Genomic DNA, 27,286 nt, shown 5'->3' on the forward strand with positions numbered 1-27,286 from the left:
GGAAATTAATCAGTACACTCCTACTGCAAATCCTTTATTTAAATCAAAAAGAAAAAAAAATCATTATTTTTTTCTACAAACACACATGGTGTACGTGAACTGAAAAGAAAGTCACCAGTTTCCACATAGCAGTAGCTATATCAGATTTTGATCTGAAGGAACATGAATAGCCTGAACCTGTTCTAGGGGGATGGAAAAGGGGCCACTTTGATTGACGCCTAAATGTGCAGGACCTTGGGATCTACTTCCAATGCACTCCCCCCACACACATTCATCTGCCTTGATCCTCAAGTCAGCAGAAACTCCTTTCATGTGCAGAGCACCATGTATGTGGTAATGAATTCAATGAAGTCACCACAGAATGTCCAATCAGAAGGCAAACACAACATCCAGGTATTTGGGTGGTGTGCTCCCTCATAAGCACACAAGGCAGACCAGGCAGACTCTAAGGCTTCTGTGGACGGGAAGGGCTCAGCTGGTCTTCCCTGCTTGGATCTCTGTGTCTGCTCCATCCAGAGACTGTATCATGCACTGCTGAGTAACCAATCAAGCCAGAAGTGCACTGTAGCAGGTTGCCAGGCTAAAATATAATTTTCTTTCTGGAAAGGAGAGGCAAATAACATTTTACCAGAAGAGGGGCTCAAACAGGTACTTCAACCATGGAGAATGCACATACGAAAACAGTGGAGGAGTGCTTAGCTTATTTCGGAGTCAATGAGAACACAGGTCTATCACCAGAACAAGTGAAGAAGAACTTTGACAAATTTGGACCCAATGGTGAGTCCCTCTCTCTTTCTCCCTGCCATGGCATTTCAGGCTGGGGATAAGAAGGGAGACAGGGAATTTGAAACTCAGCAAGTTACACAGCTTTCCCTTGGATTAGGTATTGTGGTGCTGATGATGAAAGCAGCCAACATGTACAAACAAGCTTCTACTTACTGCCTTTGGAAATATATTAATAAGTGGAAAAATACACAGATTGTCTGGAAGTTTCTTAAGTCTTGCTGTAATCCTAAACCAGATAACATCGTCTAGAGGCAGAAAATATTTGGCACGTGTGTGTGTGTGTGTGTGTGTGTGTGTGTGTGTGTGTGTGTGTGTGTGTGTGTGTGTGTGTGTGTGTGTGTGTGTGTGTCTGTGCATCTGTGCATTTGCAATACGGCAAGACAGAGAGAAAGAGAATGAAAAAGAGAATAAATAGAAAAAAAGTGTTTTAAAATACGAGCTAGATTTGTTCATCACTGTACTTTGAATATGAAATATTGCTTAATGTAACCATAAAGTTCATTTAAACAAATAAATGCTTTTGGAATACAGCTTGATGTAGTATTTGTAAATCACACATTTTAGTATCTTCGAGAACATTTCTCCACAATTCAAAAAGATGAATTGTGAGAAGTTTAAAGTGAAGTACAGTTTTATAATTTTTTGTATAAATTCTAAACCAGCAATGATTGAAAAATACTAAGGAAAAAGTCAAATTTAAGTTGGCATTGTTGTGACTTAATCTAACTTGCCTTTTTTTCTTTATTTTTCACTGTTGTGTCTTAATCTGCCATTCTCTGACTGGTCTTCTGAACAGAGCTGCCTGCTGAGGAAGGTAAATGGGAACAATCATTTTTTTTTATTTATTTACTTGACCACATTTATCATTGAATAAACTTTAAACAAAGCTGTTGTATACCTCATTAGCAGAAAATAATATGCTAATTATTTTACAAGTAGGAAATGCTAACAACTACATTTATGGAGGGGGCCATGTCATCAGACTTAGGTTCACAGTTCAGTTACAGAACATAGAATTCCCTTTTCCCATTTATTCTAAGTTCTGTGTGCATTCTGACCTAACTGTCATGTACAAATAGTATTAACTAAGAAAAGTAATTTACCTGTAATACCAAGCCATATGATAAATTATGTCTCCTACCAATATGCTGGAGTACTTTTGACTGACTTTGAAGTTCTGGCACAAATCATGAATCCCTGAATTAGAAGTTTCAGTGAACTTCTCAAGTAAAGGTTCTGTTTCCTTAGTTCTGACACTGAGGCTATTACTGTGACTTGGAAACAATACAAAATTGTACTAGACATTAGAAATATAAACAAAATAAGCTAATGCACAGTGAGTTAATATCCATGGCTCAGCTGTTTCACATCAAAACAGTGATTTTCATTTTTACATTTAGAACCTCTTGGTGTCATATACAGAGTACATTCCCAAACTCATAACCATCAACTGCCAACAAGATAACCATAAGCTCTCACACAAGTGGTAAACCCAGAAACCTGGAGATAAGTATTGTTTCTGGTTTCATTTTGCTATTAGCTGATAGCTCCCCCATCCCATACACACACACACGACTGCAAAACATTAAGGGAAAAAAAATCAACATTTCTTTGCCATCAGTGGCTCTTGTTCTCAAACCATCAGACGTATTTGGGAGTCAGGAACACTACTCTGGCTTTTAACTAAATTATCATACTGCAGCAACATTTCATTTTCTCCTCAAACTTTCATCTCTTCTTATATTCAAAGGCACAGAAACAAAATGATAGGATATGTGTACTCACTATATCCCCCCCTCCCCCAACACACACACACACGCACACACACACACACACACACACACACACACACACACACACACACACACACACACACACACACACACTTCTTCTCAGTTATCCAAAGAAATTGCCTTTACTGAAAATCTGGGGGAGCTTAACAACTTGATAATACATACATCAGAAGACACAATTGTGTGTTTCCTTTCTCAGACTACATGCAAATATTTAAACATGTCTGCAATCTAGAGAAAATAGTCTTGCGTAACAAAAGAAATTATTTACTCTTTGATCTGATGTATCTCTCTGGTAACAATTATGTTTTCTTTTTGCCAGGCAAAAGTCTATGGGAGCTGGTGGTTGAGCAGTTCGAGGACCTGCTGGTTCGAATATTGCTACTAGCCGCATGTATCTCCTTTGTAAGTGTTTACCTGTAGTTTTCAATAAACTAAGTGGTGTGTGAGGAGAGAGAAGTAGATACTGAGAGCAACTGATTAAATCACAAATGAAACACACAGCAGCAGTTTCTCAGGACAGTTACATAATAGAAGAGGAATATAAAAACATGATAGCATTATAGTTGTTTGCTTATTTATGTTTTCTATCTTTTATGCTTTATGTTTCCATTTTATCCTGAAACACAACATGAAAGGTAAAATAAAAGTAAGAATAGTTTAGGTGAAAACAGAACTAGAACATGGGGGACCACATTAAAAGAAGAAGTGTTTAAGTGACAAAGCAATATGTAATGCATGAAGAAGGAACTTTTTTTGCAATGCCTGTATTTGACTTTAACCATTATTTGTTTTCATGATATCCCATGATGTGATTAGACTTGTCTTCCAGTTCTTCCTACTGACTTAAACAGCTAGCATTTCCTCACGTACCAGACTGGGATTGGGGGGCAGATGTACCTTCCTTCCTTCCTTTCCAGTGTTTGGTGCTTCAGAAAGCATACAGCATGATGAATAATTGTGAAGAGGTCTAGATACAGTACAGTAACAGGCTGTAGATGCTATGGCTAAGCTTTTACCTGGTTCTATTCTTCCTGGATGATATCACCAAAAGGGTCATATGAAGCTACCACTGACAGCACACAACACCACCACCAGTTTCACATCAGTGGCAGCAGTACGACAGAGGCAGGGATCCTTTGTCACTGAGTACAAAGGGTGCCCTCTGGAATGATTAGTGTATTTTCCACAGGCTAAGCTTTAATAACACAAGCTAGCTTCACAAGCAGATTCATATGCCAAGTGCGTGACTGTTGTGCTAACTGTCCACTAATAAGTATTATACTTTAGTCCTGACTGCAGCTTTAGCCACAGTATTATAACCTATTCAATTGATAGAACATCAGTGTCCTAACATGACCTCATAAAAGTGGGAATGTCCTTAAAGGCAGTTCAACATCACTGGGTTTCTATGAAACAACCATGCTAGGAAGGAAGGGGCCTTGGAAAGTGAAGCGGGCCTAGCAGATTATGAACAAGTGTACCTTCTAGATGGTCCCAACATAAGAGGGAAATGAGAGAAAGGAAGAGGTGTGGTCCTGCTCAGAATTCCGCTAAGTCCTAACCACTGTCCAAAACTGTAATAGCCTTTTGTGCCATCTATGTTTATCCATATCTATATCTATAGCTATATAATGAACATAAAGACCCTGCCCAAAGGAAGACAATGTTTTATTCATCAATGTCATCCCATTCCCCTCCAACAAATGATTTTGGAGAGTTGGGCTCGCTTCTGAACCTGTTATTGTAGAAGTGAGTAGCTCTACTATTGTAGGAGCAGGCCATCTCAAAACTACATCCTCAGTACTGCAGACACTAGTCCTCCCATTGAGGTAGTAATTCAGTCCTGGAAACTGTATATAAGGGTATAGTCTCTAGCAATAACTGTTTTGCTCTTTTCAAATGGCATTGCTGTGTCTAAAATAGCCTGTGTTAAATTTAGGTGCTTCATTTCTACAAACAAAAAACAGTCACTGACTGAGGTCATAAAAACTCTCCTGAGTACACTGCAACCATTATTTGAATGGGTTTCTTCTGGATATTAGGAGACTTTAGCAAATGGTGGTCTCAAACAGTGTTAAAAATGCTTTACTGGCAAAAATTATCCTTCTTAAATGTCAGCACACTGCAACATAAATAATGCTTTAGTTCAATGCAGTTCACATGCAGGGAATTTTCTGCCAAGCAAATCATCTTTTGTTTTGCTGTGCCATACCAACCAATGCACTGTTTCAAATGTTTTTTTGGAACCAGAATTTCTTTTCAGCTATGATTTTATAAACCAAATTAGTAAATGGGGGGGGGGAGCATATATATGATTAAGGTGAAAAAGCCAATCACCTTGACCCACAGCTTAATGCACAGGATGTGAATTTTGCATTACCTGGGATTCCATGGTCATCATATTTTCCAATCTGAACAAAAAAAAAAAAATCTGTGTGTCAGCACCAGACCTGGATTAATAGATTTAAAGTAATACTTAATTTGCTTAATTTACACTGCATTTGGTTTTGAGTACAGTTAATAATAGTGAACTCTCAATGACATATACAAAATGCTATTTATTTATAAATAAGTAGAGCCACATTCCTGCTAACACACTGCATGCAAGTCATATCAGTAGAAACACAATGTGATGCAAAAAGATCACAAGGGCCCACTACTGATGGCAACATGTTATTTTCCTCCAGATACTATACACATAACTATACCTGATCTTAGCCAAAAGTCCAAGAAGTTATCATTTTTAAGTTAACCTTACATTAGTCCCATGGGTACAAAATTGGGTTGGATTGTTTGGCTAGGCTTATAAAAGCCTCGTGGTCATTACCCTAGTATATATCTATAAGCCAGTGTAGTCTTGGGTTTCAAACTGTTTGTAAATCTACTACCTTCTGTGAAAAGCTGCTTAGCTCAAAAATAATTAGTCACAAACTTGCTCTCACTGGTTCTCTACTCATACTGTATCTGTTTTCTTGCTCAACCATTTTTCTAAAAGACACTTTCTGATTCTTTCAGGATACTTTGCAGGGTTTTCTCAAATCTTTCTTGTCCATCCCTCTAATGACTCCTTAGAGTCAGAGCCTTTAAAAAATGACAAAATGAGTTCCACTAGAAATGGACACAATTCCATTTGAAGCAATATGCTACAAAGTAAAGAACTTTCAATTTCTAGATGTTCAAAGTGTCGGATAGTAAGGATTTGGCTGCTAATTACATCTGTTTATGAAAGTTTATAAGTCACAAATTGCAGACACACAACCATGTGCTTCATCAGTAAAAGTAAAAAATCTATTCAAGTTGTTTATAAATATAGATTTAAACAGTAACTTCCAGAATCATTTTTGTGAAGAGCATTTCAAATCCACTAATTAAATAATACAATGATTCACAGATTCTGCTTCAATGTGATTGTGAATAAGATTACACTGCCAGCTGTATGGCTAACAAGGCACTATAATTAAGTAATGTAGAGATTGACAAGACCATATTGCAGTTATAAAACACTTGAGCTGCTTTTGCCATGTGTTTAAGAGAAACACGTGTCAGAAGAGGTGATGCCTCACGTATGGATGTACGGAGCACTCTGGTTAGGCTCATACAACTGTTTAAAAAGGGAATTTTATCATGTTTCACACCAAAATACTAAAATTTCATTTGGGATAGTTGCTAAAACACTGCATATATTTTTAATCTAGAAGTACTTTGCCCTTAATTTAAAATTTTCAACCCTGAAAGCACTTCTACAACTTTACACTATTAGAACTAAATCACTCTAGGTAAGCATCTAAAAGAGGGCTACTCAATCATATTATATATGTTTCTTGTGTTAACACTGCACAACTGAAACCTTAAAAAAAACAGAGGTATTTCCCTATGAGAAGAGATAGTGCAGGAGTCCAGAAGCTGATAAAACACTAATATAAACTGTAAATAGAACACATATTCTTTTAAAACTTCCCTTTGGATTATCTTTTTAAAAACATTTTAAATATTCCAGAAACATACAAAAGCTTTACAGTAAAAAAAAAAAAACACAGCTAAGTAACACGATCACAGTGGATTGTATAAATGTTCTTGTTGAAACCAAATTAATAACTTGGGATTGGACCAAAAATACAAATTTTGTATTATAATACTAACTATAGGGCTTTGGTGTATTGTAGAGGAGCCCTAATTAACATAGCAGTGTACAAATGTATCAACAAAGTATTTATCACAACTTCTAGCACATTCCTTAATAAAAATGTTACTAACCAGTAAGAACTGGTTAAATAAATATTAGCTCATTTTCTATAGTTTACTGAAGCCATTCAGTAAATTCAGCAACTATTTCTAGCTAGAAAACATGGTGATAAACCTATCCAAGATTTCAGAATGTAGTCTGTCTTCCTCAGGAGCTCTTAAATGGCAGACATTGTGCACTTCTGTGTTACTGCCACAGTGTAACTAAGGATGGCCTATTGACACTGGTGCAAAGTACTAACTTAGCATCCTGATAGCCTGGTTTTGTAAAAAAAAGGCTGTTAAATCATGCAGAAGCATGCAGTTCCATTTCTCTATCCCCAGTGCATAAATGCGTGGCTGGGAGAGGAGTCAGATCTGCCACCTCTGACATCATATAATACTTTACAATGAAAAGAGGACTTCCCATGATTAGTTCTACATCGGTGAAGATATATGAGTGTAAATAGCTTTCTGTCACTGAAAAACATCAATCCTTAAGAGTAAAAAGTAACATAAAAATGATTACAGCTTTTTTGTGCTAATGCTCCTAATCTGCTCATCCCTAAAGGAAGAATACTTGTCTAAGTAACCATAATATTGTGCCACAAATAGGGAAGTCCTATCACTTGCAGTGATGTGGGCAGCATTCAATATGTGTTTCAGTGGGAGAAGGTTGCATTGAAGGATGGCAACCAGGAGATTATAGTTATTTGTAATGATACAGTGATTCAAAGTACACTGGTTGATGGGGAAAGTACTGTAAGCCTATCATCTGGGGTCCAAACCTGTAACCAATAAGTAATATTAAGAACTTCAAAAGCAATAACGACAGGCCTAGTGAGTAAAGGTGGAAAACAGAAGTGTAAGAAAATGCTGAGGACAATGTATAACCAGAATCTTTGTTAGCATCTTGAAGTGAAAAGCTATAAGATTGGACACGCATCCTATTCTCATAATGGTCTCCCAGTTTGTCATATTGTCGGGCTGCATGAAGATCAAACATCCATGTCCTCCCAAACATGCACACAAACAAACACATACACACACTCACACACACACACTCGTGTGCACTCACAAAAAAAAAAAAGCATCATTTTGTTAACTGGGTCAGTCCCCATGCATTGGTCATCTTTTTTAGAAGAGACTCAGAAAGTTAATTGAAAGCATATCAACGTTAGTGTAGATACAGTGTAGTAGAACACATGCAAGTACATTTAATGATATAATAAGCCGCAAAGGTAAACATGTCAATACAGCTTGTTATAATAATACTTAAAAATTTCTCAAGTGACGTGAAGCTAACAGCCATTTACGTAGTAGTACTTATACTGTTTGAAGTGTAATTCTTTGAATAACAGTCTTACAAATAAAGAAATGTGAAACCTGATCAAAAGGCTTTAGCTTTGAGAGTTTCACAAAATATTGAAATACTTTGTCCTCTTAACTGTAATGATCTTAATCAATGAGTGAGGAGGACATAAGTTTGCATGTTTATCTTCGAATAATGTTTCTTTCAGTGAATCAGTTCTCACAGGAATATTTCATCACAGGATCACTGCCCAATTATTTTTCAAACATACCCAAAATATAGGTAAGACACACTATCAACAAATGTCACATTTATCAGGTCTGATACTTATAAGGCAGAGACATGACCATGCCAAAAGTGGAGTAGGGAATAATCTATATCCAAGGTAGCAACAGATCCTACAACAAAGATTTATCTGTCTCTTGAGACAGGAAGTCAGTGTTTAAATTTATAAAGTGTACTCATTACAAAATAAATCGCTAAGCATACAAGTTTTGAAGACAAGACTATCCAAGCCTCCTTGGAAACTTTCTAACAGCAGCCATGCCCTACCAAGAAGAAACTCAATAGAAAACAGAGTTTCAAGAATACAAAGAGGTAGGCAAAAGAAGTTTCTTAGTGGAAAAAAAAAACAAAGTAATGCAGCAAGAAACAAATATCCAGCAGGATGTGTAAGCTGGGAAATACCATCTCTAACATCAAATTATGCATTTTTAGGATTTAGCGTTGAAGGATAAAACAACTAGAATTAATACCTGAATGAGGAATAGGCACAATTCCCAGCAGAGTTTAATTAATTTCCTATAAATTAATAGTTAATGGAATTAAAAGTAATTTCTTGAGGTTTTTCTGCTCAGGACAGTGTACCCTATGTTTGCAGCTATTTTGCCTACTGAAGAGGCAGAACAGCTAAACCACTTCAGACACCCACTGCTATAACAACATACAATGAAAGGGGCATGTCCAGCTCTAAATCTGGCTTGCTAACTAGAGGAAATCCCCACCCTAAAGAATGTGTTTTTGACTCTTGAATGATCGTGACTCTTGAATGATCGTGATCTTCAATTGCACCACCACCTGGCATGCTCATTAATTGAACTAATAATGTCTGACCAGGTATTGGCATCCAGTCAAACTGTTATTTTCAGAGGGACATAACTGCTCACCAACTCTTAAAAATAGTATTTTTCCTGCTGATTCACTAAGAAAATGCTAAAAAAGTATATACTAAGTTCTATCTATGAGACAAAAGTAAAAAAAGAACAATGACATACACCAAACATAAGCAAGAAGGCAAAACTGAAACTGCATTTCTATGACCAATTTATGATGTATTCATTATAAAAAGCAAAATGTTATGATCATATTTATAAAAAAAATGCCAATATATAATGTATAAAAGCTTAACAAGCAGTCTGTGTTTATCACTTCTGCTTCCTAATAAGCAGCAGAAGTGAAAACCCCATGAGAACCACATTGTTCTGAATCAGATTAAAACATAACTGTGAAGCCAGCAATAGCTACAACACTCTTCTGCAGCAAGTGTGTTACTTTTTTTTTGGATTAAAATTGCAGACATATTCAACATCTTTAGGATCACATATACACAACATGCCATACTATAGAACTCCTTACTAGTTAACATTTTGTCTTTTTTTACATTTTCTAACAAAACAATTTATCTCCAAAAAAGTTAATTATTCCATAGCCATATGCAAAATATAGCGATCTGGCAACTTAAAGAAGCCAACATCACATGTACACATCCTTGCAAAAACTAACCTTTTGCCCATTGTCTTCAACACCAGTGCCATCATAATAAGTTAAAATCATTAATCACTGCTGTAATCAGTCACAAGAAGTGGAAGCATTCTGCATTAATTATATGTTTAACATTTATTATCTTCCTGGAGGCATTTAATAAAGAACACTTTATACCTCAGAATGTTTTTCAACATGCTGTCCTAAGTAAGTCAGGAACACCAATCAGCTGTGCTAGCTTCAGTAAATACACAAGCAGCAGCCAGACATGGTTTGCAACAGATTTACTAAAGGAACACAACACAGCAATAGAATTACTACAGGAAGCATGGCAAAGTAACGGTTGGCAACAAAACTGCCATAGGAAGCCTAATAGATCAAAGCTGCAGGGGGCTTTATGTGATCAATGTAGGCTTAATAACAACAAACAGTGTAGAATGTGGACAGAGCTCCTAGGTAAGTACATTATTCATCTTGCGCAGTAAAATATTTATGTCTGCAGTGATTGCAGGTACTACACTACTGTGTATGACCGTAGTATTGTCATGATAATACTTCTGCATGCTGTCTGCTCTTGTATGTGTCATTTTGTAAAAAATCTTCTTGGAATCGTAGGTCGCTGCTGCACATGCATTGCATATTCTGCACATCATTTCTGCCGATCTGAATGTGCTGCTCCATTGTGCACACACATTAACACTGAGACATTTTTATCCGTTTATGTAATATTGTCTAAGACACTCATATGCAGACCTGCACAGTTTATACTTTTGATACTTTCTGCAATGCATTTCTTGCCTCTGAATTACATCTTATGTATTTACCTTATTATTAATATTAATATTAATATCAATATTATTTTTGGTAGTAGTGGTGACTTGGTGTCTTCTCAAACAGTTTAACTATGAGAAAAACCCACAATATAAATGAAAACTGAATACACTAACAGCACTCAGTATGACAAATATCTGTTCAGTCACTGGATATTACTCCAGTTCCCCTTTAGTACATGCCTTATAACAATAAAAATATAATATTTTTAATCGTTTTATTAATGTTTTTAATGTAGTGCTCTTAAATTCTTTCTTCTAATATAATGGCACAGTGTGTAGTGCTGTCACCTCACAGCATGATTATTTATTAACTATGGTAACTTCTGAGCAGTAACTACATGTTCTCCAAATGCTTGTGCGGATTCTCTCTAGGTATCCCACTTTCTCACATTCCAAAGACATACAATAGGTGAATTGGACTCCATATTGGCCATAAGTGTGACTGCGTGCATGTGTGTGGTATGGAAGAACAACCATATCAGGGCTATCCACCCGCTTGTGTAAACATTGGCACAACCACATCTGCAAAATGGAAGAAAGGGTGATATAGATGGATGGATAATGTATGAAAATGCTACACAAACCTAGCAACAAAAATGTCATCTGTCCAGTAATGTGTTCACCAGATGTTCAAATTACATCACCATATAGGTGATAATATATATTATTTATCTTGTGCAGCAAAATTGTTATGCATCCAGCAAGATGGCTTTAACAGAAATCCTTGAATATACAAGGAAATCTGGTTTGGAGCTGAAGTGTCTTTTCACAGGTTTTCTCTGATCCTGTCTTTCAACTTCAAGCTGAACAATAAAATCATATTGTCAAAGATTTTATTTAATAGTTTGTTAAAAAATACACAGGCACTGAAAGCAGACTAAACAATCATACATTAAGTCTGCAGCAAACACATCTAGCAATATAGTCTAAAAAAGACTAAGAAGCTGTGTGAGTGGGGTATATCTCATCAAGCTAAATTTTTGGGTTCCAACAACTTCATCCTACATGTTTTGTGACGTTTAGCACAGTAAATCCCATCATTAGACCAAAGCTCTCAAAGCTTTGTGGGTACACATCGAGAAAGTTACCATTTTGCCTGAAATTTTGTTTCCTAAAGTGACAGTTACCCAAAGTTTAATAATTTTTATCCATGTTTATGCATCTTGCTGCAGTGTAAATTGCTTTTCTGTCATGTCAACCTATAAATACTGGGATGCAGATGATTTTACAACATGGGACATGGGACTCGTATAGCTGTTGTTATATAAAGCCAATTGCAAAATGAATGAATGTATATGTTATATTATAATATAATCCAAAATCATATTCATAAGAAAACTTATTTTCAAACCTAACACTAGACTTTGCAAGTTCCATATGGGGTATAAGCTGCAAAATAACTGTTCTGGTGTCAGAATGTACAAATAGTGACAATATTCTTCTGGGTACTGCTGTCTTTCAGTTTGACCTTTATGTTCTGATGAACTGCTGTCCACATAATAAAAGACTAATTTAATTTCCAAGAATTATATATCCTGAAAGCCAGGAGTCTCAAGTGTACAGCAGCTGATCAAGGCAGAGCATACCAACCAAGCAGTGAGCTGGGTGAAATGTACACCAGATGAATTTAGAAAATAGCAAGGCAACGGGACAAAGAGGCCATCAAGGGGTAAGGTGCAATAGGATATTCTTAAGTGCATAGGAAATGATAATCAGAAAGCACATGCCATGCTCTGTACTCAGATTGTGGTTTAATAAACTGTCACAAGTCATTGGGCTTCATGAAGTGTAGCAGAAGGTTCCACTGCATTGTATGATGAAATGATCAGGAAATTTCTTATGCAACATCAAAACACTCATATTTATGTACTTCTGTGTATACTACGGGTGGGATTCATTACTCAGATTAAGAAGATGCATATCTAAGAAACAAGGAATCACATTATTTTAAAATGTATGAAAATAGAAAAATATGGCTGACTCCTTGCAAAGCTACATTCCAAGGTATGATGAACAGCCATTTCTTGACAGAACTGGAATACGCTATGCTACCATTTAAGAAACACAACTTATCCAAATTACATTAGCTCAGTGGTAATATTTGTGCCTTACAGCCTTGGGGTTCAGTCCTGAACACTGGTAACTTTCTGGGTGGAGTTTGCATGTTCTTCCTAGGTCTGTTCAGATTTTCTCTAGGTCCTCTGGTTTCCTCCAAAAATGTCAGTTACCTGGTTAACTGTCTACCGTTTCTATATACATACATATCCAGTAGTTACCATTTCCTTTGTGACTGAAAAGGTTATCAGAATGACCAGTTTATTTCAATGAAGACTGGTCAAACTAGAAACCACATTTTTTAGCATTTTATTTATGTACTGCGCTTCTGAATTGCAAATTAACCTGTTCACAAACATAATTTGCAAGTAATAATGTATGTGACTAATGCATCAAGAGACTATCAGAGCTTCAGTTTGAGCTACAAATACCCTCTGTTCTAATCTGCTTCCAGACAGCTGAGGTAGGAACTGCTGACTGAGGCACTGCAGTTTGCAGGGTGTGCTTGTGTAGCCATGATAGCCAAAACAGGTGTTAAGCACTGCACTTGATGACCTTACAATTACAATTTACTGAAGTTACACCACCGAGAGAACTATATAAGCGATTTATGTTTTTCACTTTAGCTTTTTACCTCCTTTTTTTTTTTTTTTTGTTAACCAGCTGAGTAGTACTATTTGCCTGGTGTATTAGTTTAAGCTACATAAACCTTGGATCCTGCAATGATGATAAATCAAAAGACACACACTGACACTAACAAGAACTGGTGCTTTAGGTATCTCTCCTTTTTTCCTCTGTAAGCTGTTTTTTTTTCTTTGTCCACTTGCCTCTGACAATCCATATCTTTAAGTTCTGAGGTGGTTTTCAGTGGGCTGAGATATTTGGGGTTTTTGTATCTGCCAGTATTTTGTGTATGCAGTATGTTAACTTTAGTTTTTAGCAACAGTCATATATATTGTGGATTTAAGAGAATTTTATACATTGCTAATGACATGCCAAGGACATAGAAAAATTTGCAATGATTTACCAAGAGGGCAGATAAAATAAATGTGATCGATCTAGACACAGTGTACCAGATATGTATTTTTACACATCTGGAATTGACTACTATGATAAATACGGAAAACATGGGAGTCTGCCATACAACAAATTATTAGGTACACTGTGGGATTTGGCAGTGACTTTTAGGATGACTGGAGATACAACAAATCCTGAACCAATGTCTCTAACTCTACAGTACAAATACCACCACCCCCCCCCCCGCATTAATCCATTTACCCTGTTTTTTAACTGCTAATTCCCATTGATGTGAATGGGCTGCAGTAATTTTGTACGTTGTGTGCTGAAAAGGGCTTTAGGTAATTTCTAACTGAAAGGTTTTCTACTGTAATTCTGAGGTATGATTTATTTTATTTATTTATATTTCATTTTGTGATATCAGACGATTTGTTTAATATATTTTAATGATGTATGGAGGGTTATGCTAGGATTTGTCAGTTTTATTGATTATCTTTATTTTTAATTAGTTCATATAGTTAGAAAAAATGCAGAGCTATACAAAGTTGAGTAAGGATGAGTACTAACCCTGTATGGGGCAGCAAATCTGTAGATGAAAAAATAAATCTATTTTTTTTCCATCTTCTTCCTACACCCCTTCCAATATTTCAGAAGGTTCAGTCATTGCCCACCCATTCATTGCTTCACAATATAAATAGCTATCTTCTGATAGGACAAGTGCCTAAGATGCTCTCATCTACCAAAAGAACATCTTAGGCAGCAATCTGAAATGTATTACATATTCAAAGGCATTGCGAAATTCCCTAGCATTATCCAAACTCACATTAGTACAAAGCAGTAAGCATATTAGTGGCTTACAGACATAAAAACGTGTTTAGGATTCTCCTTTGGTCCTTGGGAAAAGTTTCTTTGGAATTCGTTGACGTGACTTTTTTTTTTTTTTTTTATATAGTCCCTGGTAAGGGATTTGTATATGTTCTGAAAATTACTTTTTTTGCATGGTAGTAAATAGGGAAACACAGTCCATGTTTTACTTTTATTTTATTTTACTTTACTGTTTTTTTTAAACTAAGTGTATAGATTTGGGTTTGGGGTTGTTTTAATTGGGTTAATTTGTTCTAGAGTTGTGAATGTGTCTGCACGCAGTGTGTACATTTTACTTTAGTTTTTAAAAAGTAGCTTAAATATGCTAAGGTTATGGAAATTCTAGTAGTTTTGATGATGCACTAAGGAGGCAGGTGTAGGTATGCCTTTGGTTATGTGACAAGAGTGTACATAAACAAAAGACACCTACACAGTCTACCAAAACAAGGTTCTACCACTGGAATACTAGGATACTCCTATCTATCTGTCTAAATTGTGTGTGTGTGTGTGTGTGTGTGTGTGTGTGTGTGTGTGTGTATACATACACACACACATATATATATATATATATATATATATATATATATATATATATCTATGTGTATATATATATATATATATATATATATACATACACACATAAATATATCTGTATACATACACAAATATATACACACGAGTGTATGCATGTATGCATGTACATACATATATATGTGTGTGTGTGTGTGTATACACACACACACGTGTGTGTGTGTATATATATATATATATATATATATATATATATATACATACATACATATAAAGGTAAACCCACTAGGCACAAGCCTCTTCAGAGAACTCATCTTATTTAAGTGACTTACTCAGAGTCACGCAGTAGATAAATGGAGTGTCAGGGAATCAAACCTGGGATTACAAGATGAAGCTCATTAGCATCTCATAGCTTTAATCCGCCCAACTGCAAGACATGAAATATACACATACAGTTAAATTTATACAGTATTAATATTTAACTTATTAGACAGCACATCTTAGTACTCTAGAATCAGTAAAAACCTTATCATGGATCTGAAAATTTACACTGTACAGTATTAGGACCAGCACATTTTAATCCTCTTCCAATCTAAAGTAAGAGGATAGGCAAGAAGCATCAAAGGCAATCCACCAAAATGTTAGGCTGACTAGAACAAAAGCTTGACTCTAAGCCCAGAGACTGCCCATGCTATGGAATAGACTTCCCATACATGTCAAGCAGAGCACCTCACTTGCCCTCTTCAAGAGAAATCTTGATGAGTGGATGGGAAATAAAAAATTCACCTCGGGAATCACTCCAGTGGCTCTACTCCACAGAGGTACTGGGAACTAAGGTTGGGTGGCACAATGCCAGGGTAATCCTATGGGTTAGGCTTGTAAGGGCTCCAGGACCATTAGCCTAGTACACACCTATGAACCTAAGTCTTGGGATTAATCTCATGTTACATAAAATCATGAAATAATAATAATAATGATGAGAGTAGTGCAGACAATGTGAGGCAATGTTTAAACCAGCATTCTATAGTAATTTCTTCATCAGGTTGTCATAACACATTTTTGGTTATTGCCCATGACAGATTAGAATGCTGTTCTAGACCCAGAAAATAATACCAAGGAGTCAGTTCTATTTTAGATCAGTAACTGGACCATGTATGGTGCTATGCATAAGGATTATCATGTGGTGCAGAAAGAAGTTCTCCTACAACTAGTATGACTAAGACATGATGTAACATTTCACCAAAGTATTACCTGTTCATCAGTTCGTAAATTGGTGATTATATCATTTATTTTTATTCTGTTCCTCCCTATAGGTGTTGGCCTGGTTTGAAGAAGGAGAAGAGACTGTCACCGCCTTTGTGGAGCCCTTTGTTATCCTTCTGATTCTGATTGCTAATGCTGTCGTTGGCGTGTGGCAGGTATGAGATCTGATATAAAAATATTTCTGCATCTTTCTAGTCTGTCAATTAATTAATACAATAAACAAAAAAAGCCCACTTCAGCTGTCAGGCAGCAGTAAGGCACTATGGAGACTAGCCATTGTTGGACTGTGCCCAACTACTTTTAAGCTAGCACTCAGACAGCTGTTTTACAATAGTAGCTGTAGAGGACCAAAGCTTAGTTGAAGAAAAAAAGAGAGATATAGTTGGCAATCAGTTACACTGAAAAATGAAAAGCCTCCTCTGAATAAATGGAAAACAATGTCTGAGATGAGGCTGCCAAGGTCAAACTACCATCATTATACTCATATCAAACTTTGGCAATGTGCCAAAAGTGTAGTCATATCAAACTACAACATTTACTACCTTTACTCAGTTACATTTTAGCATTTTAGGGCAGCTGTGGAATTTTTCACTGGTTCTTTGAAAATATGGATCATTAACACTAAACGGCTTTTGACTTGAGTGATTCATGTCAGTGAAATATGCTGTTGTCCACATACCCTTTTTAACAGTAATGTTACGTATTATATTTAGGAAAGAAATGCTGAAGATGCTATTGAAGCCCTCAAGGAATATGAGCCAGAGATGGGCAAGGTCTACCGTACTGACAGGAAGTCCGTACAGAGAATCAAAGCCAGAGAGATTGTTCCAGGTGACATCTGTGAAATTGCAGGTAAGTATGTTTCAAGACCAGTTGGGGAAAACATACTATAGCCTTTTACCCAAACACTCTTCTTGCCTATTTATTGTTTGGGATTAGGACTAACTGACATAATTAATGACAATGATACTGCAGCCTTATCTTAGGAGAGACAAATCTCTCAGCAGGTCACAGAAGAGCTGGCTTCCAGATTTCTTGATAAGTCACCCACTGATGAGTTGCTTATTATTAGAACTCAAAGTGCAGCACTTAATTATTAACTTGCAAAAGAACAAGATTAGCCTATCAAATCGAAGTATAATATTTTTGTTTGTTTTATGTGTATCAGATTGTTGCTTCACAAGAAGAGTTTCCCCAGTTTGATTCTCAGCTAGGGTGCCTTCTGTAAAGAGTCTGCATGTTTTCCCTTGTGTTTGTGTGGGTTTTCTCCAGGTACTCTGCTTTCCTCCACCTCTTAAAGGCATATGCTAGGTGATTTATCAGTTCCAAGCTGTCATTACATAAATGTGTGATACAGAACAAGGGTTTGGCAATCTACTTCTATTCCCTGCTGGCCTAATAAACTCCAAGGATAGCAACACCTATTCACTGTGTTGCTATATGAATCAGGTGCAATAAGTAAACATGGCTAGATGATTATTTTTAATAAAACTTCAGACAATGAAGCTATGAGACAGTGCGACCAGAAATTTTCTTTGGAATTTATAAGATGTCTACTCCACTTCTTTTACAAACAGCAAACCCGAATTACTTAAATATATAACGTGGAATAAAAAATAACATTTCAGTGCAAAAAGATTAATATGTAATGTAAATTCCATGTCAAAACATGACCACAGAATATACCTGGATAGCAACTAGAAGGTTCTACAAGCTCAGTATAGCACAGGCATGAAATGAGGGGATAACTAGTTTGAGCTTGGTTTTAACTGCAAGACCTTTATTGTGTAGTCTTTCTTTGAACAATATGTACCCACAGGGTGTAACGAATGAAAGACATGAAAAATTACATTAATTCATGTGACTGAAGTGCATGGAGGTGGGAGAGGGAGAAATTAACATGGTGTCTTCTATCCCTTTACTTTTCACTGCCTTTGATAAGTCATTTGAAGTAGACTGACAAGAAATATAAGCTATTTTTGTAGACTCAAATGTTGATTATCTTTTCTGTGATAATGCTAAGTCATCCAAACCCTGGGGTGTAAGAAAACATTACTAAATGTGTTGTCAAAAAAGAAAAGAAAGGAGTGACCACCGCTCAAACTATTCACTACTTCTGATAGTAATATTTTGAATGCACTGTCACATCACATCTACTCCAGTTAAAGACTGTCTTCTTTTTTGCATTATTTATGTTTTCCTAGTCTGTATTCATCTACATACATATCTGATCACCCCTACTTGGCATTTGTCCTACAATATCATCTGTCATGCCACAGTTACAGGTGGGTAGGTGTTAGGAAGTGGGAGCACACTGGAACTAGCTCAACAAGCCATCACCCTACTCAAATACAGATTCTTCTCACAGTTTTTGTCCTATAGGGTGCCACATGTTTTCATAGGCCAATACACTGTTTAAACATAGTATGTCTAGACAGCCTTTTCTCACAATCATGAATGCAAATGCTGAAACTCTACCTCACTTCTTGAAGGAGTTGCTATCCCTCCCCTAAGAAAGTACCCCATAATATAATGCACACTTCTACATTCTCACTGTAAACAATATCTCATAATATAATGTGCACTTCTAAATTCTCACTGTAAACAATTTCCTCATATTTTCCTGGACGTTAGTTACTGACGTAGCTTGCATTGCAGGGGGAGGGGTTGGCATAATGGTTATGGTCTTTACCTCATAGATACAAGGTACAATGTTTAATTCTGACCTCTGGTTGTTGGCTAGGCTTGTAATGGTTTGTAGACTGGTAGCCTAGTATTTACCTATGAACCTCTTCTTCCCATGCTTAGAACACTAGACGTCTTCACTGGATCACATATTGTTTTGTAATACATCAGTCCACGTCACGATGCAGTAATTTATCAATGTCAAACTTTTTGTAAACCTTTCGCCTTACATGATTTGCTGTGCATGAAATGAATGCAACCATCTCAAAAAAAAAGAAAGAAAGATAAAAACTTCTACTGGTAATTTAGTTTTATTGTATGTTGTAAAATATACTATATGGTAAATGGTTTAATTTGTCATAGGGATCAAAACCTGGTTAATCAGGAATAAAACTCTGCACACCTTCCAAGAGTGATAGATTATAACTATAATAATAATCTTTCAAAAGATTTGGATTTTTTTTTAAACCACAGATCTGAATATAGGGGAACTCCCGAAAAATATTATTTTCTACTAACAATCCTTAACCCCAAGAGAATTTAACAGTTTACAGAGGACAGGAGAACAATAGTACTAAGCACGGCTGATGCACAGACTTTAGCATCTAACAGCATTTTATTACAAGCAAGCAAGAAAATTAAGTCAGACGTTTTTCTGGCCACTTCTGTTTGAAGTTTTATGGAACAGCAAAAAGTAGCTACAGTATTCTGATAAAAAAAAAAAATAAAGCACTAAACTGACTACCACATTAAACAGAAAGACCCTGTGCATTCCATTAGAGGTGACCCTTCTCTGCTCCACTTGTTTAGAAGCAGGTGTTCCTCTTCTACTAACACTAGTTCAGTGCTATGTGTCTCAAAAAAAATCTGACTCCAGTAAATTAGGCACTACTAGTGTCAGCTGTAAATGCTGACCCCCAAATCCTCTAGAGTACAGAAAGGGAAAGAACAAGCAGAGAAGAAGAAGAAAGCATAGCAAGCAGTAGTCTAACTGCCTACCATGTATGGTCACCTTGCAGATGAAGCTAAGCATGGCTGACATTTTTGGAATCTGATGACTCGGGGATATGTGGATACCTTCAGAAGGAGCAAGGAGGCTAGTTAGAGCAGCCAGGCCCACATTTGAGATGTGTGTGAGGCACTTAATGTTGTTAAAAAAAGCTTCTCAGGATCGCGACCTTCTGTTTGCCTATGGCTGTGTATGGAAACACAGGGCTAATGTTACTCAGATCAGCAAAAGGCAAATGGAGCTGCCTTTAACCTTGTGATGGCAGCAGTACAAAATAAGTGCTGCCAGTAAATGTGCTTCCACCGTCTTTTAAAACGCTGATGTAAACAACAACTGCTTTTTCTCTATAAGCTGGATATACCTTGAATCATACCCACTGATCCTAACCAATCCGTTGCATGTGATCAATTAGCAACAAAGAACAAGTGACCCATACCAACAGTAGAGTTTTAACTGTTTCACAAATCAAGAAGAACCTCAACTAATATAATCACAAAATTATCCATTTATATGAGCTAACAACTTAACAGAGATTATTTTAAATATGCTTATCTGCACAAAAGAGTGTTTTATTAATAACAATGGTTGCTAAAGCTAGTTCTAGAAATACTTAAATCTTTCCAGAACCTAGAGGTTTAAGTTTTAAAACTAGTACACTCACAGTTTCTATATACCATTATGACACTAACTTAGGAGGTAGAAACATGCAGTCAGTGAAGTCACATCAAGTCTAGCCAAGTTAGCAAAGAGTTACAATTTTGCACTTCTATTCTTTGAATGCAATTGTTTTTATTTTACATTTATTTGATTGGCTTGTTTCATTGTTGAATAGTTTACCATGCCAACATAAGTTTGTCATCCATTCCCACCTTTGTAAATAGCAAGAAGAGGAAGTACATTCTTAGCTGAATTTTACTCATATTTATTTGGAAATACAACTAATATGAAAGCAAACTAAAACTGATACAGAATACTCAAAACTAGATAACATTTTTTTCCAGTGTCAAAACAACAGAAACTGTAACATTTGCAAACTAACACCACAAATTCTATTCAGAAAAGCTCTTGAGGGAGCCTGCCACATGTAAATAGGCTGTTTTGCTACATTCTGTAATCAGTCTACTGTGTGTTTGCACTGGTGTACACAGCAAATTAGTTATGAAGGCATGCATTGATGAAGCAAACCATTTTATCTAGTAACAGCAACCTTGTCATATTATTTCAGCAGTGTATAAACAGTTGGAGTTTTGTTTTAAGAAGACAATGTCAGAGAAATGAGTGTTAATGGCGATAAAACCACTGAAATACTGAGGGTCCATAGTAAGACATAATAGATTCTCACACAGTGTTTGATATCAAGAAAATAGCAGGCACAGCAGTAACACTGGCATACCTCTCAACTGTCTAGGCTTTCGCACAATGTCCAGATTTGTGCCTCTTATTTTTGGTGTGTTCCTCATAAAATGTGTGGTTTTCTCGCAAATCAGTGATGACTGAAGTCAGTAAATAACACTAAATGACGACAGAAAATTGAGTTTCAGACATCATATCCATCAGAAAATATATAATAATGCAAAACATGTAATTCTAGCAACTTTCTAAGCTTATAGGAGCAATATTTAAAATCTGTCCCTATTTCGGGACCTTTGTCCCCCCATTATTTCAGTCTTTGTATAGATTTCTTGCACTGAGATATTGAGCGGTATGAACACTGATGATCACAATACGTAAACTAGGCATTTTCCGCATGTGAGCAAGCCCCTCTGTACCTCCACGTGGGAGCTTTACCCCCCCCCCCACACACACACACACACACACACACACACTTATCCATAGTAATGGGCAAACACCACATGAATGAAAAAGTGTTCCTGTACTCTATTTGCAGTATTCCTCAGCTGATCACAATTTACTTAAACTGCACCTAAAGAGTTCACAAGGAAAAGAAGAAATCATGAAAAATCTCCTCACTGTCTCACCCCCATTATCCCAAATACATGACCTAGACAAGAAGCACCAACAATACAAATAACAAATATCACATTAAGAACTTCAGCAGTCAATGTACCCTGATTTTTCTGATGATATCTATGCAGTTAATAAAAGTACATCAGAGAATACATGCTCCTAAATACAGATGCTTTGACAGAAAATATGTGCTGTAATGTCCAACTCATCCTTATCAGTTTATACAACCTACATCCATACTGCAAAGCTTTTATATCCTAGCGCATTTTCTCTTGTCTCCCACTGTAATTATTTTCTTTATATGTACTACCATATAACTGTAATATATTGCAGACAGCAAGCTTCACTATATTACAGTTATATGGTAATATATTGCAGACAGCAAGCTGTCCTATCACAGCTGCAAGACATATGAAAATCTGAGTAACACAGATGCCAAAATTCGAGCATTAAGAAATTAACAAATATAAATAAAGGGTACTTACCTATTATTGCACCCAGATTTTTGCGATAATACCACTTGCTTCCCGATTTTGTTTTCTGACCGTTAGTGGTTTATAAGTGTTATATAGTGTGTTTTCTTTAACAATACCTCTTTTTTTCTGCAGTGTTTTCAATAAAATGTGTATAACAAACCCCCCAAAAAACAGAAACATGCTGTTGTTTCTTTATGCAATTTACTGCTAGGGTGGTGAAGCTTAACTGACTAGTGCGCCACCGCCGCTCGCTGAACGTTCCTTTCCCTTTCTTTTTTTTTTTTTTTTTTCATGGCAGCAAATGCTGATGAATGTAACGGTCATAAATGTGTTTTTTTTTTTGGACCTTTTTCATATATATATATATATATATATATATATATCACAGCTGTGTCAACGGTTTTCCTGTGACTCGTACAGGAACAACACAGGTTATCTGATTAATTAATTTTAGATGTGTTTCTGGGATTAAAATGTCTAACCCCCCCCCAAAAAAAAATAAATAAAAACATGCTGTTGTGTTTCTTTATGCAGTTTACTGCCAGGGTGGTGAAGCTTAACTGAATAGTGCGCCGCCGCCTGCTGAACATTTCTTTCCTTTTTTTTTCCATGGCAGCAAATGCTGATGAATGTAACGATCATACATGTTTTTTTGGACCTTTTTCAGCTAAATCACAGACTCATACGGGTATAAAACAGGTTATCTGTTTAATTTTAGATGTTTTCTGACATTTGTACAACACTCTCAGTCAGATTACAATAACAGTAAACAAGTGGTATTACCACAGAAATCTGGTTGCGATAATACGCAAGTACCAAATAAAGTTACTACAAACACAGCTTTAAACCAGAAAAACCTTTACATCTTTCAGCAGTAAACATCAGACTACAGACCTATGAGTCCATAAAAAATAATAAAAAATTGTGTTATACTTTTCAACCAATCAGCAAGTGAAATAGGTAAAACCAACATTGCTGATTTTAATTCATAGCCACAGATGGGACACTTCTGCTTGAATCCACTGGGACACTTCTGCTTGAATCCACTGATGTTTCTCTAAAGAAACATTTCGTCACATCCCTTTTAATGCTGCCCTTAATGTTATTGAACTTCATGTAATTTCTCGTTATCATTGAATCTCTTACCAACAGAAAAGTAGATACCTTCTGCAATTCATTAATTCAATTAAGTGATCAGGTTAAACAAAAAATCACTTCTCCATCAAGTCTTACAATTCCTGTGCTCTAAGCTTACTTATTTGTAGGTTTCTTCTACTGAAACTCAGCACCCATTCTGGACATACTGTGCATGTACAAAGTCCGCATACATATATACATACATGCCAAAGTACACATGCTTCTGTGGCTGTTTGTGTGTTCCTCCATAAAAAGGAAACAATTTGCTTTCAGTTGCTTAGAGCTGTGAAATGACTAATAATCACTTGCAGCACTAAGTTGGGCCTGTAGGTGCAGTGGCAAGGATGTCATTTCACACTGTTCATATTCTAGACTTGAGTACAGGCCTGAGTACATATGCATATGACAGGTAGTCGAACACTTAAAAAACTGAAATACGTCAAGCACAACTGCACAAAACTCACTTGACTGAACACAAAAGAAAAAATAACCTATATACCTGTGCCTCCCATAGCAACCTACTAATTATATATACCAATTCTGAGATCACAATACAGTGGGGAGAGCAGATTCCTTTATCCCTGCTGTTCCATAGTCTAAAGCAGGAAAACAAAAAGCTGATAATATGTAATCAGTTAATTTTCAATCAGCTGTACCGGCTTATTTCTGTTTGACCCACCAGAATTCTCAAAAACTGTAGAGGTGTGTGTGTGTGTGTGTGTGTGTGTGTGTGTGTGTGTGTGTGTGTGTGTGTGTGTGTGTGTGTGTTTGTGTGTGTGTGGTGACCTGCATTTGGTCTCAATCATCCCTGGCCAACAACTATTTAGTTGACAGCATTTGGTCGACTAAACAGATGGTTCACAGGTATGCAAGACCACAGAATTCTCGGGGTTAGGGCATATGTGTGATCTTTGGAGTTAGCATATATAATTATCAGGGGGTGGGAGGCTTCCGTTCTTTCCCAGTGCATGCATAGTAGCGTGTCGACATTTTGTGGTCGGTGTTTCAGAGGTCAACATATCAGTTACTCAGTTGAAGAGAGTAGATCTACAAACACACACACACGCACACACGCACACACACACACACACACACACACACACACACACACACACACACACACACAGTTTTATTACTTCAGGAGATTTTTTGTGTGGGATTCCATTGAAAATTACTTTCTAGTTTGATTCACTGTCACCACTTGTAAATAAATAACAAAATCTTTCAACAAGAGGTGAACTTTGCTGCTCTAAGCAACTTTTCTTTTAATTTTATCATAGTGGAGATTATAAGTAAAAACAATAACAAAATCCCTGCACATTTAAAACATAAATACATGTTTAAAAGTATTGTGAGTAAATAAGTGGATTTCAAGAGAAAAAAGCCCCATCACCACCTCAACCTCAAAATATTTCTCAAAGGGGAATATTTAAAAAGTTACACAAGCACTTACATATTTGCATCTCTACAAATAAATATATATATTTTTTAACTGTATTTATTCACACTTTGTTGACCAGGTTCCCCTACACCAATGGCTTCTTTTCAGGGGACACATGAGGTGGTTCTGTTCTTGAATAGGAGAAATTTCACCAGGGCACTAGGGAACTTCTTCTCTTTTCAATAAATGCTGTGGGATATTTTACATCAACCTGAGCTGTCACAAACTCAGATAGATGGAGCCTCGGTTTAAAACCTTATCTAATAAAGTAGCTAAGTCATGTTTGCCTCGTTCCATGTAACTTAACACATGGTTTAGTGTGCCAAAAATCTGTTACTGCAAGTGCTTACAACTGGTTGATATGGAACACTAGTTCAACTACAACAAAGAGGCAAGAAACTTGACATCAATGTCATCACTGGGAGCCACAGATGTATCCCCTGCATGTTCTTTAGTAATAAAACTAACTCTAAGTAATACATATTATTTATTACATATGCTAATGCTGATACACCTGAAATAGGCATGTGCATCTGAAAGTGTGCACAAGGCTGTGGCACTATTCTTTTAGACTGGCAAGTAAAGGAAAATGCATGAAATCTCTCACCAATCTTATGTCATAAACATAGACAACAGAAATTAAATAAATAATTCTGAGGTTAAATAGCCAAGATTTCAGGCCTATTATTACCTTTCCGTAAAGGAATTATATTTATTTTCTGTGGTAACAATAGGAGCAAGACGTAATAATTCCCATTAATAAAGAACATCAGACTGATGACATTACTAAAACTACCTCACATTTAAATTTAAATGGCACTTTAAACATTAGTGAGTCTTCCATAACAACAAAAACGTTGGCTTTGCTACAAAAGGCCTTTAACACACTGGCCAGAAATAAACTTCTGAAGCATGCACCTGCATAATATCCTGCGAGATGTTTATACATGTGACCAAGCAGTCCATTCAAATAACTCCAAAACAAAGCCTGGCTTATTGCCAGCTGGATAATATGTTGTGATCTGATGCCAATTTTTTTCAATGACATTGTTCAGTTGTTAAGCTTTCTGCTATTAAGCTTATGACACTCGGAGAGCTAACCAAGGATCTCTAGACTCCAGACAGTATCTACGTATACCAGCTATGATTTAGGCAAAACACTATGATTTTTGGCCCTCAGATTTAACTATATTCCTTCTATAATTATGATGTTAGTTCCTCATAAAGTCAAACCCATTTTATGAATGCATCCTTTTTTAAATACATAAACTAATCAATCCTACACAAAGATTCACTAACTATAGAGGGTTAAGTATATAAAGACCTTTTATTGTGAGAAATAAGCAGAGTTATGATTTTTTATGCTCGGAGGTTGAGAGGCATAAGAAATCCCAGGTGCAGATTCAATGAGGATAATATGATACAGGTCTAACAGAAACAAGACAGACAGTTTCAGCTTCAGATTTTGCACATTCCCAGTACAAATATAACACTACATTTCTAGATATCAACTGTTGTCAATAAACAGTAGTATAGAATGACTGCAGGAGACTACATTTCAAGACACAAGGTCTTACATAACCCTAATGCTACAGAATCATATGGGATGATCTTAAAAAAGCAGCTTAATATAATTCAAGTGCCATATAACTGGCTTAGTTTGCCACACGGGAGACACCATGTTAATAAAAGCAAGCATGGGAATTACAGAAATTTAGCCACATCTGGAGAAAGTGTTACAGAAGTAAAACAGCAAATGATAAGATGTATTTAAGTAATTAAGGGGGGGTCTAACCTGGACTACAGACGTTAAAAGGTTTAGAGGAATAACACTGATACTTTGTTCATTTTCAAAGTCACTGTTTTGAAAATAAAAATATTTTATCTTTTCTTTAATGCAGTTGGTGACAAGGTACCTGCAGACATCCGAATTGTTGCAATTCGTTCTACCACTCTGAGAGTTGACCAGTCTATCCTGACAGGTAAGGAAGCAACTAAAACAATATAAAAATGCCTCAAAAATGTGTTGTAATGCCAGTTGCTGTTCACAACTCAAGTGATTCAAAGGTGACATAAAACTAGTCAGTAGCAGTAGTACTTATTTCCTAACTTTTCAGATTTTTTTCCTAAT

General features: G+C 36.3%; 1 protein-coding gene across 2 annotated transcripts in view; it reads left to right on the top strand.

The window, feature by feature from the left end:
- The first annotated feature begins 419 nt into the window (after positions 1-419).
- The window catches only part of ATP2A1 (ATPase sarcoplasmic/endoplasmic reticulum Ca2+ transporting 1), a 107,409-nt gene continuing 80,542 nt past the window's right edge, over positions 420-27,286 (top strand). For both annotated transcript variants that reach the window (XM_044086533.1, XM_044086532.1), the window contains exons 1-6: positions 420-777; positions 1,583-1,600; positions 2,902-2,984; positions 16,490-16,594; positions 17,153-17,291; positions 27,057-27,137. In XM_044086533.1, the coding sequence (XP_043942468.1) occupies positions 660-777; positions 1,583-1,600; positions 2,902-2,984; positions 16,490-16,594; positions 17,153-17,291; positions 27,057-27,137 (544 nt within the window). In that variant the 5' untranslated portion in view covers positions 420-659. The remainder of the gene's footprint in view (positions 778-1,582; positions 1,601-2,901; positions 2,985-16,489; positions 16,595-17,152; positions 17,292-27,056; positions 27,138-27,286) is intronic.

Source organism: Protopterus annectens, chromosome 10.part0, assembly GCF_019279795.1.
Source record: "Protopterus annectens isolate FY-2018-M chromosome 10.part0, PAN1.0, whole genome shotgun sequence".
Taxonomy (NCBI): Eukaryota; Metazoa; Chordata; order Ceratodontiformes; family Protopteridae; genus Protopterus; species Protopterus annectens.